This window comes from Heterodontus francisci, chromosome 11, assembly GCF_036365525.1.
Source record: "Heterodontus francisci isolate sHetFra1 chromosome 11, sHetFra1.hap1, whole genome shotgun sequence".
NCBI lineage: Eukaryota > Metazoa > Chordata > Chondrichthyes > Heterodontiformes > Heterodontidae > Heterodontus > Heterodontus francisci.
In genome coordinates this window covers 33,934,288-33,950,947 of record NC_090381.1, presented here as the reverse complement: position 1 = coordinate 33,950,947, position 16,660 = coordinate 33,934,288, and the positions used below count along the sequence as shown (strand labels likewise).

The following is a 16,660-nucleotide window of genomic DNA, read 5'->3' as shown; positions in this document are numbered from 1 at the left end:
TATTGAGACATTGTGCTGGGACATTTTTATGGGCAGGTTAAAGGTTTCCCAGCTGATGCTTCAGCTCTGTTCTCTGTTCCAGAGTCCAAATTTCAGGTAAATGCCTGTAAAAAGAGTATCAAAGGCAGACATGTGAATTAATTACAGGAATTATATACTGATCATTTGAATGATACTCGATATTGCAGTGAAGCTTGATTTAAGTATCAGTCATAATCCTATAGAACCTAGACAAATCCCCCTAGTGTTGCGAAGAATGGACTCTTACACAGAGGAGTCCATCCTCATCCTGCCCATTCCTCTGCTGGACTTTTGAGCTCCGCAAACATAATTTTCTGAGTGTAAAATATAATATCCATTAAGGTAGGAAAGGAATGATTGTTAGAGAACTTATGTGGGGATGTATGAAGTGCCTCGGGACTTCATGTTGGGACAATTGCTACCTCTAATTTACATAAGTGACCTGGATTCAAAAAACTCAATACAAAGTGGTCAAATATGTGGCGAAATTTTCAAACAAGCCAATAGAATGTTAAACTAGATAGCCAGGATTGTAGACTAGGAGTCAGAAGAGGTAGTGGTCAAATTATAGTGCTCTGGCCAGACCACACCTTGAATGCGGTATCCAGTTCTGGTCACCAAGCCCCAAGTGCTGAAGAAAAGCCATAAGGTTGATCCCTAGTGTCGATGTGATGAGGAAAGACTTGGAGACACTTGGGTTTTCCAACCGACAAGGTAGGCATCTGAGGAGTGATTCTAAAGAGGTATATAATTTTGCTAAGAGTTTGGAGAAAGTTAACCTTGGAAAATTGCTTCAAATGTAGGAGTAGAACAAGGAGACAGGTTCAAACCAGTTAAAGGTCATTTTAGGACTGATATCAGGAAATTGTTCTTCGCACAGAGAGACCAACATGGGGAATAAACTTACAGATAGAGTAATAGAGCCAAGAAAAATAACCCAGCTTTTAAGAAACAATTGAATGCTACAGTGATGGACCATTAGGATCACTCTGGATGGATAAATTAAGATGGTATAAAAGGCCTTTCTCGCCCATGGTTATCTTATGATTTTGTGAATTGAATGCAGAGAGGATGACAACAGACAGCTGCCATACAACCAGATATAGCCTTAATTCTGAACCATGTGTCTGAGAGCTGGGGGAGCAAGATATGGCTAATCTCTACAGCCTTTAAAACAGGATTACTAGATTGCAATCTAAACACTGGAACATAGCAATGGTTCAGAGGATATAAAATCCATTACATATGATGGTTAAATTCAATTCAATCACAACAACACTAACAACTTACAAATGAGAACAGAAAGTGCCGGAAATAATCAGCAGGTCTGGCAGCAACTGGAGAGAGTGAAACAGGGTTAATGTTTCAGGTCTGCGACCCTTCATCAGAACCTGAAACGCTAACTCTGTTTCTCTCTCCACAGATGCTGCCAGACCTGCTGAGTATTTCCGGCACTTTCTGTTCTCATTTCATAGTTCCAGCATCCACAGTATTTTTCTCTTATTTCAACCACTTACATTTGTGTAGAACTTTTAATGTAGTTAATTGTCCCAAGGTGCTTCACAAGAACAGAGCCAAACAAAAATTGACATGGAGTCAAAGAAGGGGACATTAGGATGGGTGACCAAACACTTGGTCAATGAGGTAGTTTTTCATAGATTGATACACAACAGAAGGAGACCATTCAACCCAACATGACTGTGCCAGCTTATTAGTCCCATTCCCTGGCCCTTTCCCCATAGCAAAATTTTCCTCTTCAAGTATTTCTTCAATTCCCTTTTGAAAGTTATTATGGAATCTGAATCCATCACCCTTTCGGGCAGTGCATTCCAGATTATAACAACTGTTGCATAAAATCATTTCTCTTCATCTCGCTTCTAGTTCTTTTTCCAGATACCTTAAAACTGTGCCTTCTGGTCACTTACCTTTCTGCCGCTGGAAATATTTTCTCCTTATTTAGTCTATCAAAAGTCTTCATGATCTTCAACACCTTAATTGGATCTCCCCTTAACCTTCTCTGTTCCAAGGAGAACAACCCCACCTTCTCTAGTTTCTCCACATAGCTGAAGTCCCACATCCCTGGTACCATTCTAGTAAATCTCTTTTGCACGCTCTCTAATGCTTCCTTCCTTAAACCCGATGCTAAGATTTGACCACAATGCACCAGCTGGGGCCTAACCAGTGATATATAGAAATCTAGTGTCGCTTCCTTGCTTTTGTACTCGTATGCCTCTGTTTATAAAGTCATGGATCCCATATGCATTTTTTAACAGCCTTCTCAAATTCTCAAAGACCCTCCCAAGCCTTTCTGTTCTTACACCTCCTTTTAAAATTCTGCTTTTTTTAAAGCTGAATCTTAAAGGAAGAGAGAGAGGTGGAAAGGCAAAGAGGGAATTTCAGAGCTTAGAGCCAAGGGAGCTGAAAGCATGGCCACCAGTGCTAGAGCAAATGAAATGGGGGATGTACAAAGAGGCCGGAGTTGGACAAATGTAGATTTCTTGGAGAACTAATTAGACAGACACATGAGCTATAAAAATATTAAAGGGTGAGGGGGATAGAGTAGGGGACTACGGAAGTGGCAGATGACAGGCATGATAAGCCAACATAGAATGATACAGCACAGAAGGAAGCCATTCAGCCAGTTGTGCCTATGCTGGCTTTCTGAAAGAGCTACCAATTGGTGCCACTCCCCTGCTCTTTTCCCTTAGCCCTGCAATTGTTTTTCCTTTATAAGTAGAGATCGAATTCCCTTTTCAAAGTTAGTATGGAATCTTTTTCCACCACACTTTTCGACACTGCATTGCACACCATAACAACTGAGTAAAAACAAAAATTCATCATCTCCCTCTGGATGTTTTGCCAATTATTATAAATCTGTGTCCTCTGGTTACCAACCCTTCTGCCACTGGTAAGAGTTTTTCCCTAAAACCCTTCACAATTTTGAACCCCTCTAATAAATCTCTCCTTAGCCTTCTCTGCTCTAAGGAGAATATTTCCAGTTTGTCTAGTCTCTCCCTGGTACCAAAGAACAAAAAAAGAACAAAGAACAGTACAGCACAGGAACAGGCCATTCGGCCCTCCAAGCCTGCGCCGATCTTGATGCCTGCCTAAACTAACACCTTCTGCACTTCCGGGGCCCATATCCCTCTATTCCCTTCCTATTCATGTATTTGTCAAGATGTCTCTCAAACGTCGCTATCGTATCTGCTTCCACAATCTCCCCTGGCAGCAAGTTCCAGGCACTCACCACCCTCTGTGTAAAAAAACTTGCCTCGCACATCCCCTCTAAACTTTGCCCCTCGCACCTTAAACCTATGTCCCCTAGTAACTGACTCTTACACCCTGGGAAAAAGCTTCTGACTATCCACTGTGTCCATGCCGCTCATAACTTTGTAAACCTGTATCATGTCGCCCCTCCACCTCCGTCGTTCCAGTGAAAACAATCCGAGATTTTCCAACCTCTCCTCATAGCTAATACCCTCCAGACCAGGCAACATCCTGGTAAACCTCCTCTGTACCCTCTCCAAAGCCTCCACGTCCTTCTGGTAGTGTGGCGACCAGAATTGCACGCAATATTCTAAGTGTGGCCTAACTAAGGTTCTGTACAGCTGCAACATGACTTGCCAATTTTTATACTCTATGCCTCGACCGATGAAGGCAAGCATGCCGTATGCCTTCTTGACTACCTTATCCACCTGCGTTGCCACTTTCAGTGACCTGTGGACCTGTACGCCCAGATCTCTCTGCCTGTGCCCTCTCCAAGGTCTTGATGTCCCTTCTGAAGTGTGGTGCCACAATTGGATTCGATACTTTGGCTTAGGTCTAATCAGCTTTAGTATAGCTTCCTTGCTTTTATACCACGTGCTTCTGTTTATAAAGCCAAGCACCTGTATGCTTTTTTAACAGCCTTCTCAACTTGTCCTGCCACCCGCAAACATTTGTGTACATGCACCCTCAGGGTGTTCGTACTCTTCCTTTTAAATTGTGCCATATAGCTTGTTATGCCTTCTCATTTTCCTTCCAAAATGCATTACTTCACATAGCTCTGCATTATATTTCATCTGCCTGTGTTTGCCCATTTCACCAATCTATGTCCTCCTGAAGTCTGTTGTTATCCTTCTCACTGTTTTCTACATTTGCAAACTTTGAAATTATATCTCCTATACCAAAGTTCAAGTCATCAATACATATGAAAAGAGAAGTGGTCCCAACACAGACTCCTGCAGGACACTACTGTGTATTTTCCTTCTGTCAGATAAGCAACACTTCATGACCATTCTCTGCTTTCTGCCTCATAGCCAATTTCATATCCACACTGCCACTGCCCCTTTAATCCCATGGGCTTCAATTTTGTTAACAATTCTGTTATGTTGCAATTTATCAAAACACCTTTTGAAAGTTTATACATCCCTATATAATACTGTGATTATGTTTATCAAGCTGAGTGTACATTACCTGCAGAGACAGCAGCCCCTTGAGCTATGTGTCTGTTACTGCTGTGAGGGAGCAGCCCCAGAGCAGTGTATGTTACCGCAGTGAGAGAGCAGCCCCAGAGCTGTGTGTATGTTACTGCCATGAGAGAGCAGATCCAGAGCTGTGTGTATGTTACCGCAGTGAGAGAGCAGATCCAGAGCTGTGTGTATGTTACCGCAGTGAGAGAGCAGATCCAGAGCTGTGTGTATGTTACTGCCATGAGAGAGCAGATCCAGAGCTGTGTGTATGTTACCGCAGTGAGAGAGCAGCCCCAGAGCTGTGTGTATGTTACTGCAGTGAGAGAGCAGCCCCAGAGCTGTGTGTATGTTCCTGCAGTGATAGAGCAGATCCAGAGCTGCATGTATGTTACCGCAGTGAGAGAGCAGATCCAGAGCTGCGTGTATGTTACTGCAGTGAGAGAGCAGATCCAGAACTGTGTGTATGTTACCGCAGTGAGAGAGCAGATCCAGAGCTGTGTGTATGTTACCGCAGTGAGAGAGCAGATCCAGAGCTGTGTGTATGTTACCGCAGTGAGAGAGCAGATCCAGAGCTGTGTGTATGTTACCGCAGTGAGAGAGCAGATCCAGAGCTGTGTGTATGTTACCGCAGTGAGAGAGCAGATCCAGAGCTGTGTGTATGTTACCGCAGTGAGAGAGCAGATCCAGAGCTGTGTGTATGTTACCGCAGTGAGGGAACAGATCCAGAGCTGTGTGTATGTTACCGCAGTGAGGGAGCAGATCCAGAGCTGTGTGTATGTTACCGCAGTGAGGGAGCAGATCCAGAGCTGTGTGTATGTTGCCGCAGTGAGGGAGCAGATCCAGAGCTGTGTGTATGTTAGCGCAGTGAGGGAGCAGATCCAGAGCTGTGTGTATGTTACCGCAGTGAGAGAGCAGATCCAGAGCTGTGTGTATGTTACTGCAGTGAGAGAGCAGCCCCAGAGCTGTGTGTATGTTACCGCAGTGAGAGAGCAGATCCAGAACTGTGTGTATATTACTGCAGTGAGAGAGCAGATCCAGAGCTGTGTGTATGTTACCGCAGTGAGAGAGCAGATCCAGAGCTGTGTGTATGTTACTGCAGTGAGAGAGCAGATCCAGAGCTGTGTGTATGTTACTGCAATGAGAGAGCAGCCCCAGAGCTGTGTGTATGTTAACGCAGTGAGAGAGCAGATCCAGAACTGTGTGTATGTTCCCGCAGTGAGAGAGCAGCCCCAGAGCTGTGTGTATGTTCCTGCAGTGAGAGAGCAGATCCAGAGCTGTGTGTATGTTACCGCAGTGAGGAGCAGATCCAGAGCTGTGTGTATGTTACTGCAGTGAGAGAGCAGATCCAGAGCTGTGTGTATGTTACCGCAGTGAGAAGGCAGCCCCAGTGCTGTGTGTATGTTACTGCAGTGAGAGAGCAGATCCAGAGCTGTGTGTATGTTACTGCAGTGAGAGAGCAGCCCCAGAGCTGTGTGTATGTTCCTGCAGTGAGAGAGCAGATCCAGAGCTGTGTGTATGTTACCGCAGTGAGAAGGCAGCCCCAGTGCTGTGTGTATGTTACTGCAGTGAGAGAGCAGATCCAGAGCTGTGTGTATGTTACTGCAGTGAGAGAGCAGCCCCAGAGCTGTGTGTATGTTCCTGCAGTGAGAGAGCAGATCCAGAGCTGTGTGTATGTTACCGCAGTGAGGAGCAGATCCAGAGCTGTGTGTATGTTACCGCAGTGAGAGAGCAGATCCAGAGCTGTGTGTATGTTACCGCAGTGAGAGAGCAGCCCCAGAGCTGTGTGTATGTTACCGCAGTGAGAGAGCAGGTCCAGAGCTGTGTGTATGTTACCGCAGTGAGAGAGCAGGTCCAGAGCTGTGTGTATGTTACCGCAGTGAGGGAGCAGATCCAGAGCTGTGTGTATGTTACTGCAATGAGAGAGCAGCCCCAGAGCTGTGTGTATGTTACCGCAGTGAGAGAGCAGCCCCAGAGCTGTGTGTATGTTACCGCAGTGAGAGAGCAGATCCAGAGCTGTGTGTATGTTACCGCAGTGAGAGAGCAGATCCAGAGCTGTGTGTATGTTACTGCAGTGAGAGAGCAGCCCCAGAGCTGTGTGTATGTTCCTGCAGTGATAGAGCAGATCCAGAGCTGTGTGTATGTTACTGCAGTGAGAGAGCAGATCCAGAGCTGTGTGTATGTTACTGCAATGAGAGAGCAGCCCCAGAGCTGTGTGTATGTTAACGCAGTGAGAGAGCAGATCCAGAACTGTGTGTATGTTCCCGCAGTGAGAGAGCAGCCCCAGAGCTGTGTGTATGTTCCTGCAGTGAGAGAGCAGATCCAGAGCTGTGTGTATGTTACCGCAGTGAGGAGCAGATCCAGAGCTGTGTGTATGTTACTGCAGTGAGAGAGCAGATCCAGAGCTGTGTGTATGTTACCGCAGTGAGAAGGCAGCCCCAGTGCTGTGTGTATGTTACTGCAGTGAGAGAGCAGATCCAGAGCTGTGTGTATGTTACTGCAGTGAGAGAGCAGCCCCAGAGCTGTGTGTATGTTCCTGCAGTGAGAGAGCAGATCCAGAGCTGTGTGTATGTTACCGCAGTGAGGAGCAGATCCAGAGCTGTGTGTATGTTACCGCAGTGAGAGAGCAGATCCAGAGCTGTGTGTATGTTACCGCAGTGAGAGAGCAGCCCCAGAGCTGTGTGTATGTTACTGCAGTGATAGAGCAGATCCAGAGCTGTGTGTATGTTACTGCAATGAGAGAGCAGCCCCAGAGCTGTGTGTATGTTACCGCAGTGAGAGAGCAGCCCCAGAGCTGTGTGTATGTTACCGCAGTGAGAGAGCAGATCCAGAGCTGTGTGTATGTTACCGCAGTGAGAGAGCAGATCCAGAGCTGTGTGTATGTTACTGCAGTGAGAGAGCAGCCCCAGAGCTGTGTGTATGTTCCTGCAGTGATAGAGCAGATCCAGAGCTGTGTGTATGTTATTGCAGTGAGAGAGCAGATCCAGAGCTGTGTGTATGTTACCGCAGTGAGAGAGCAGCCCCAGAGCTGTGTGTATGTTCCTGCAGAGATAGAGCAGATCCAGAGCTGTGTGTATGTTACCGCAGTGAGAGAGCAGATCCAGAGCTGTGTGTATGTTGCCGCAGTGAGAGAGCAGATCCAGAGCTGTGTGTATGTTGCCGCAGTGAGAGAGCAGATCCAGAGCTGTGTGTGTGTTCCTGCAGTGAGAGAGCAGGTCCAGAGCTGTGTGTGTGTTACCGCAGTGAGAGAGCAGATCCAGAGCTGTGTGTGTGTTACCGCAGTGAGGGAGCAGATCCAGAGCTGTGTGTGTGTTTCCGCAGTGAGGGAGGAGATCCAGAGCTGTGTGTGTGTTACCGCAGTGAGGGAGCAGATCCAGAGCTGTGTGTGTGTTACCGCAGTGAGGGAGCAGATCCAGAGCTGTGTGTGTGTTACCGCAGTGAGGGAGCAGATCCAGAGCTGTGTGTGTGTTACCGCAGTGAGGGAGCAGATCCAGAGCTGTGTGTGTGTTACCGCAGTGAGGGAGCAGATCCAGAGCTGTGTGTGTGTTACCGCAGTGAGGGAGCAGATCCAGAGCTGTGTGTGTGTTACCGCAGTGAGGGAGCAGATCCAGAGCTGTGTGTGTGTTACCGCAGTGAGGGAGCAGATCCAGAGCTGTGTGTGTGTTACCGCAGTGAGGGAGCAGATCCAGAGCTGTGTGTGTGTTACCGCAGTGAGGGAGCAGATCCAGAGCTGTGTGTGTGTTACCGCAGTGAGGGAGCAGATCCAGAGCTGTGTGTATGTTCCGGCAGAGATAGAGCAGATCCAGAGCTGTGTGTATGTTACCGCAGTGAGAGAGCAGATCCAGAGCTGTGTGTATGTTGCCGCAGTGTGAGAGCAGATCCAGAGCTGTGTGTGTGTTCCCGCAGTGAGAGAGCAGATCCAGAGCTGGGTGTGTGTTACCGCAGTGAGAGAGCAGATCCAGAGCTGGGTGTGTGTTACCGCAGTGAGAGAGCAGATCCAGAGCTGTGTGTGTGTTACCACAGTGAGAGAGCCGATCCAGAGCTGTGTGTGTGTTACCGCAGTGAGAGAGCCGATCCAGAGCTGTGTGTGTGTTACCGCAGTGAGAGAGCAGATCCAGAGCTGTGTGTGTGTTACCGCAGTGAGGGAGCAGATCCAGAGCTGTGTGTGTGTTACCGCAGTGAGGGAGCAGATCCAGAGCTGTGTGTGTGTTACCGCAGTGAGGGAGCAGATCCAGAGCTGTGTGTGTGTTACCGCAGTGAGGGAGCAGATCCAGAGCTGTGTGTGTGTTACCGCAGTGAGGGAGCAGATCCAGAGCTGTGTGTGTGTTACCGCAGTGAGGGAGCAGATCCAGAGCTGTGTGTGTGTTACCGCAGTGAGGGAGCAGATCCAGAGCTGTGTGTGTGTTACCGCAGTGAGGGAGCAGATCCAGAGCTGTGTGTGTGTTACCGCAGTGAGGGAGCAGATCCAGAGCTGTGTGTGTGTTACCGCAGTGAGAGAGCAGATCCAGAGCTGTGTGTGTGTTACCGCAGTGAGAGAGCAGATCCAGAGCTGTGTGTGTGTTACCGCAGTGAGAGAGCAGATCCAGAGCTGTGTGTGTGTTACCGCAGTGAGAGAGCAGATCCAGAGCTGTGTGTGTGTTACCGCAGTGAGAGAGCAGATCCAGAGCTGTGTGTGTGTTACCGCAGTGAGAGAGCAGATCCAGAGCTGTGTGTGTGTTACCGCAGTGAGAGAGCAGATCCAGAGCTGTGTGTGTGTTACCGCAGTGAGAGAGCAGATCCAGAGCTTTGTGTGTGTTACCGCAGTGAGAGAGCAGATCCAGAGCTGTGTGTGTGTTACCGCAGTGAGAGAGCAGATCCAGAGCTGTGTGTGTGTTACCGCAGTGAGGGAGCAGATCCAGAGCTGTGTGTGTGTTACCGCAGTGAGAGAGCAGATCCAGAGCTGTGTGTGTGTTACCGCAGTGAGAGAGCAGATCCAGAGCTGTGTGTGTGTTACCGCAGAGAGAGAGCAGATCCAGAGCTGTGTGTGTGTTACCGCAGTGAGAGAGCAGATCCAGAGCTGTGTGTGTGTTACCGCAGTGAGAGAGCAGATCCAGAGCTGTGTGTGTGTTACCGCAGTGAGAGAGCAGCCCCAGAGCTGTGTATATGTTACCGCAGTGAGAGAACTATTAGAGTAACACTATTTGCCCTGCATATTTTACTCTCGATTTACTGACATGCTTTACTCAGCACTGAAATTAATCCATGCAGGTTCATTTTTAAACAATTAAGTACTTTTAGAGGAATAGTCACTGTTATAATGTAGGAAATATGTCAGCCAATTTGCACACAGCAAGGTCCCATGAATAATAATGATATAATGCCAGATAATGTTTTTTTAGTGATGTTGGTTAGGGGATAAATGTTGGTTAGGACACCATGGAGAACTCACCTGCTCTTCTTTGGAAGAATGCCATGGGATCTTTGAAGTGCACCTGAGAGAGCCATCAGAGCCTCAGTTTAACATCCAAAAGACCGCACCTTTGATGATGCAGCACACCCTCAGTACTGCAAAGTGAATGCCAGCCTATATTATGTGCTCAGGTCTCTGGAGAAAGGCTTGAACCCACAATGTTTTGACTGAAAGCCAAGAATGCTGCCACTGAGCCTGTACCAGACTGAACTGGGAAATGAAGCAGGGCAATCATTTACTGCAGACTTCACAATTCAGTATGCCATATCTGTGCCTGAAAATTGGTGCTGATGGAACATATTTGACAAAATCAGCACCATTGTTTCCCTACTTTTCCAATCTAGAATCAGTTAGTAACAGAGTAAAAGTGAATCTCTGTTCTAAATTACATTCTTCAGGCCTATGGAACTGCTAAAAGTCAATGACTGGTGCATCATTCAATCCTTTAACAATCAACTGGACCCTGGGAGGAGCTGCTTTTCCTGGCTCAGGGTATAGTGGTGATGGGAGCTGTTTTTCCAAGGCCCTTGGAGGGAGCTCCTTTAACTGGGAGTGGGGTGGGGGTGGGGGGTAATGGGAGCTGCTTTTATTGGGCTCTAGCAGGAGTCCTTTTCAGTTGTTAAATTTCTTTAATGATCCTTTGTTGAATATTCTTAATTCTGTTTTGGAGTTGTGTTTATAAGGCCAACTGTGTCTGTTGCTGACAGATCCTTCTTATGAATGCGAGTGGGAAATTCATCTGCGGAGGAGTGCTAATTCATCGGTTTTGGGTGTTGACTGCTGCTCATTGTGTCGTTGAAGGAGGGCGATTTAGAGCCAGACTTGGTATGGAAAACTGTCAATGATGCTGTGTGTAGTTCACAGCTCCTACAATTGCCTCGGCTCTGAAGTGAGGTACACCTCACACTGGGTAAAGCTCATAGCTTCTAGTCACAAGAGAGAGATGTGCCAAACACCTCTGTCGTTCAGCTGAGTGGGATTGTCCTTATTTGGCTGTTCTTCCTAATGTATGCTGCCTCATCTACAGACTGCCCCTTGGCAATATCACCAAGGACAGGAGATCAGCTTCCACATGTACACTGATGACGCCCAGCTCTACCTCTCCACTAACACCTCTGCCCTACTATCCCTGCGCTGTCAGAATGCTTGCCCAACATCCCCTTTTGGATAAACATCCATTTCCTCCAGTTAAATATTGAGAAGGCTAATGCCACTCTGCCAAACTCCATTCCATTGCTACTGATTCCCCCGCCCCTTCTTTGCCATGTCTCAAGTTGAACCAGACTGTTGGCAAACTCGATGCCCTATTTGACCCCATGCTGAGCTTCTCATCATTTTACCTCTCCATCACAAAGACTGCCTCTTTTCATTTCTAACTTCAACCACCTCCACCTCTACCTCAACCCCTTTGCTGATGAAACCCTCATCCAAACCTTTGACACAGCCAATCTTGTTAATCTAATACTCTCCTGATCAGCCACCCATCCTCCATGCTCTATAAACTTCAGCTCATACAAAACTCTGTGGCCTGTTTACTATCACATACCAAGTCCTGCGCATGCATCAGTCTTGTGCTTACTGACTGACTTTAGTTCCAGGCCTCGAATGCTCCATAGAATTTATAATTCTCTTGTTTATGTCCCTTAATAGTCTTGTCCTCCCCATCTCTGTAACCACCTCCAACTCACCCAAAACTTTTCCTTCCACTGATGCTGGCCTCTTGTACATCCCCCCGTTTCTGTCTCTCCATCATTGATGGCCATGCCTTCAGGTGTCTAAGATCCATGCTCTGAAATTTGCTCACTAAACCCTCTGTCTCTCCACCTCCTTCTCCATCTTTAAAACACTCATTAAAACCTACCTCTTTGGTCACTCTTAATATTTCCTTCTTTGATTTGGTTTCTCAATTTTGTCTGATCACACTTCTGTGAAGCACCATGCACATTCTTTCTGCACTAAATATACCATATAAACGCAAATGCCTCTCACTGGGTAAAGCTCACAACTCCTAGTTCCTGGAAATGTGTGTCTCTCACTGACTAAATGTATCCATGGGTCAGAGGCTGTAATCTTTGTGTTCGGTCTCCACCCCACAATGCTGCCCTGGGATTTCCTGACTTCCCTGGTAAGTGGTCCGAGTTAAATTTTCCTTGTCATTACGACCAAAGAACATTCAGCTTCTAAGCGCAGCCAGGAGGAAATGTGGGAAGAGACCTGTTGCGTCAGTTCCTCACCACACAACACTGTCCTGGGATTTCCTGGCTTCCCTGGATTGATGCCACTTAGTCTGTGCCTGACATAAGAATGGTAATGAATTGGGATAGGACATTCCCAACCTCCTTCTTCACTTTCTTCTGACTTCACTTGTGGATGCTCAAAGGAAGAGACACTCCATACGACCTGTCAGAGGGCAGGTGTTAGGACCCTCTTCAGGCTCTAGGGTCTGTAGGGCTCCTAGGAACACCCCGAAGAAACAAGGAGGCACAAGATGAGTACAGATATTTAGGCCCCGACACACACTCACGACCTCAGATAACCTGGTTGCTGATGTGGCACAAAATATTTGACTTTATGTTCATCTATGTTTCAGGTGAGCATAACAGAACAGTCAATGAACAGACTGAGGATACTATTCTAGTAAGCAGCGTGCACGTCCACCCCAACTTCAGTGTCAATAACATGGACAGTGACATTGCTCTCCTTCAACTAACTGAGGCTGCCATCTTCAGTAATTACATTATACCAGTGTGCCTGCCCACCAAAGAGATGGCAGAGATGAAGTTACTCATTCCAACAAAGGTAGTGGTGGTCTCAGGATGGGGTGCTATGGATGAAAATGATGATAGGATCCGCCCTAGTACTCTATTATTCATTTATATTAGGTTGACCTCTCACAAGCAGTGTAAGGAGAAGTTAGGAGACAAAATCACAAGCAACATGATCTGCGCAGGAAGCCCAAGTTTTGGGAAAGATGCCTGCAAAGGAGACAGCGGTGGACCTATGGTCATTGTATTCAATGGCACATGGTTTCTGGTGGGGCTGGTCAGCTGGGGAGAAGGATGTGGCCGCTTCCAAAGATTTGGTGTTTACACAAAAGTGACCAATTACCTAGACTGGATCTACTCACTGACTAATAACTAACTCTTTCCAAATCTACTCTGTACTAACCTGTTTGTTCTGAAGGAGAGAGTGATCTTTCTAATGTCTTTCCAATGTGCCTAAAATTACATTAAATTAGATTGGAGATCTAGTTCAAGCTCTAAGTGTGAGATGCTATATATATTGCGATAATTTGGTAGCATGCTGAAAAACAATGTGACTTATTCTCAGATACAGCTAATGCATCATGTCTTTATGGTGACAGATTGAGATGATGGGTAACTCAGCCTTACCTTTAAAAAGGGCAGTCAGTCCTGCTTATACTATTTTATCCTTATTGCTTTCTCAGTATTTTAAGTGTGTTCTACTCTTCAGTGCTACAAATGAAGTTTTTCCTGTACATTACAAAATGTATGTGTTGAAAGCAATGTAACCTTGATTGAATCATTTAAATGTACCAGTTTTTCACATGTCTACTCACAATTTATTGGCACTATAATGTTCAGCTGGAAATTTGTGGCTTGGTATCATATTTCATTTTATAATGGTCCTGTGAAGCACCTTGGGATGTTTTATTACATTAAAGGCGCTATATAAATAAAAGTTGTATTGTAGTAGGAAATGGCTTTGTGCCTGCCCCTCTAACTGTCCATCATTGAACTATTGATGTGAGTTCTGCCTGTGGGCTAGAGGCACTTATTGAAGGCTAGGCAGGCCCCAAGATGCAGGGAAGGAAGACAACATGAATAATGCTGGTCTGCTTTCCCATACCACCAGGAGTTGGTTCAAGAAAGAATTTGACAAGAATCAGGAACAGTGCATATTGCAGGAGGGGAAATTTTGTTTCTAAAATGGAGGAATAAAGAACACGAAGGTTAAACAGGGTTGGACATGTAAGAGTTAAACTGGGTCAAAAATGTAAAGGTTAAACCGGCTTGGACATGTAGGATTAAACTGTGTCAGACATGTAAAGGTTAAACTGGGTTGGACATGTAAGGGTTAAATTGGGTCAAACATGTAAATGTTAAACCGCGTAGGGCATTTAACGGTTAAACGAGGTCAGGCATGCAATGGTTAAATAGGATGGAACATGAAAAGATTAAACACGGCTTGACGCCTGAAGATTAATTGGGCTGGGCTGCCCTTCAGAGGAATTTCTGAATATATCATGCAATGTTAGCTCTGACACTGATTATTTGGATTCTACAGAATAATAAATCTTTTTTCCACACTGTGACCTTGCTTCTGTTGGTGCATTTTCTGCTTATCATAAATTGCTAAGAGGATGAAAGTTTGAGCTATCAAAGATTGGTGGATCTCCTGTGATGAAGGAGTCACATTGTGGATGTGCACCAGTCATGGGCAGAGCCGGGGCTACAGGAAGCGTCATTGGCCGCTGAAGACAAACAAAATATTTGTCACTGAGAAAAAAGACATTTCCACCTTCGCACCATAAAACCTGTCCACACAAGTACTTTTCATTAAAGCTGTAGAGTGACACCACAAATACAGCCATAATAGAGATGATTGAATAATGCTTCCGTCAACCATGCTTTGAGTCCACACTGATGTAAGTAACTGGGATTGATTTCATGCACCTAATTTGTTTTATTTAGCTATGTGTCACTCGTTGCATTTTGCTGGACAAAGAATTCTGGAAGACTGCAGTAGTTTCTGCTACAAGTACTATTTGCTGTAGTTCGTAGAGACTCTGTTTAAATAGTTGTTGTTTGCTGTAAGTCTTGCCCTGTCTCAAACTCATTGGCTGACACCGTGCTGTCACTTTGTTTCATTAACTGCTTAATTTTGCTGGAAGGGACATAATTCAATGAGAAGCAAAAAACACTCTTTGCTGTAGTAATTTGCTATAATTTTCTCACTGAGATTGAAGGCAGGCTCCTCTTCCTTTGGTTATGGCATTATGGAGAAGGCCTATAAAGCTTAGTAAGTGCATAGTGACTATATGAGTTATTTCAGATACAGGAAACAGTCTCCACCTGTAGATGTGTATGCAGTTATTGTCATGTCTGCCTCATTAAAGGTAGAAGAAAGGGAAATACTAAAGCCTTCTCCAGGAGTAACTAGAGATGCCAACCAAAGGAGCAATACAGTTAGAATTTAGAATAATGTGTTTGGGTTTGGCCATCTTACTTTAGGAATGATGTCAAGGTCCTGGAGAGGGTGCAGGAGAGATTCACTATGATGACATCATCAATAGGAGGCTTTGGTATTGAGAAATAACCAAAACCTGGGCTCTTCATCAGAGCAAAGGTCAAAAAGAGTTAAAGAAGAATTCAAAATTATGAGAGGTTTTAATAAAGTAAATGGGTGAAACTATTTCCATTGGTCAGCAAGCCAGTAACCAGTAATAATCTATCAACGGAGTGGTTAGGAGATTTTTTTTTATACAGTGTTGTTAGGATATTCCCTACCAGAAACTGTGGTGGGAGCAGAATCCATAATCGATTTTAACAGGAAAGTGCATAAATGCTTGATGTTAGATAGGATGTGAGGAAACTGCAGGGGAATGGGACTGAGAGATAGCTGTTTGAGAGAGCAGACACAGGCACGATGGGCTGAACAGTCTCTTTCCGTGTTACTAAATTCTATGATTCCTCATCACAAAACCAGAAAGGGGCACGTGCAAACTTCCACCAGACAAAATTTACTGGAAAAGTTATAGCTGATTTTGGTCTTGGTACTATCCAATTTCTCAGTGGAAATGGGGCTGCAGTACGACTGACATCACTGTGCTGCTCCTAATGCCCGGTTCCTACCATGAATTTTACGCAGGCCAGGAAATAGATGTTCACTGATTCTGCCTAAAACAGGCAGAAGCCTCAATAAATTTGTTCACATTGGGGCTCTACGCATATCATAGAACCCTCATGCTAATTTAGCGTCTTAATCGGTATTGCACATAAGGTCCTGCCCAATGAAATCCAACATAAAATGGTCTAACCAGCAGTCCTTAAAGACACCACTGGAGACCGCTCCTGTTAAATTCTTTTAAAGATTTTTGTGGGGCCAGGAAAAGCATGAGAGATCCGCCCCTCCCCCTCCCCACTTAGCAAGCTTACTGTCAGCACTTCATGTGCATAGGCAGCTCTCTGAGAATATTTTAAATACGCCCAATCATGAAACTGGTTCTGGCCTCTGATGGAGTTCATTGCACGGGCAGTGGGAATAGGGTCACAGGAAAATCAACCCCATAGAATGTTCCAGCATAGAAACGGGCAATTTCACCCATTTAGTCTGTCAATGATTTCCTCCAAGTAACCCAGCCTGGTCCAGTCTCACTCTCCTGGTAGCTCCCCATACCTTTACCTCTTTTTCATGCACTACCTAATTCTCTTTTAAACTAATTTATGGACTCCGCTTTGTGGCGGATAATTCACTTTCTAAACATCTGCCATCTAACTACAATTTTTTCCAACCTTCCCTTTAATTACCTTTTGTCATTTTTATAAATTTGTGCCTCTTTGTTACCAAGTTGATCACTGGAAATAATCCATCATTATTTACCATATCAGATCACCTACGGTGGAAAATGGCTTTTTCTTCGTAGTCTCTTTTCATTACTGTAATACATCAATCCTGGCAACATGCTGGTAATTCTATATTAGCACCTTTTCCATTGCTT

At 45.5% G+C, this 16,660-nt stretch overlaps 1 protein-coding gene across 2 annotated transcripts in view; it reads left to right on the top strand.

Annotated features, from left to right (window-relative positions):
- LOC137375193 (vitamin K-dependent protein C-like) overlaps nucleotides 1-14,254 on the top strand; it is a 69,440-nt gene extending 55,186 nt beyond the window's left edge. For both annotated transcript variants that reach the window (XM_068041967.1, XM_068041966.1), the window contains 2 exons: nucleotides 10,626-10,743; nucleotides 12,509-14,254. In XM_068041967.1, the coding sequence (XP_067898068.1) occupies nucleotides 10,626-10,743; nucleotides 12,509-13,059 (669 nt within the window). In that variant the 3' untranslated portion in view covers nucleotides 13,060-14,254. The remainder of the gene's footprint in view (nucleotides 1-10,625; nucleotides 10,744-12,508) is intronic.
- Nucleotides 14,255-16,660: the final 2,406 nt, after the last annotated feature.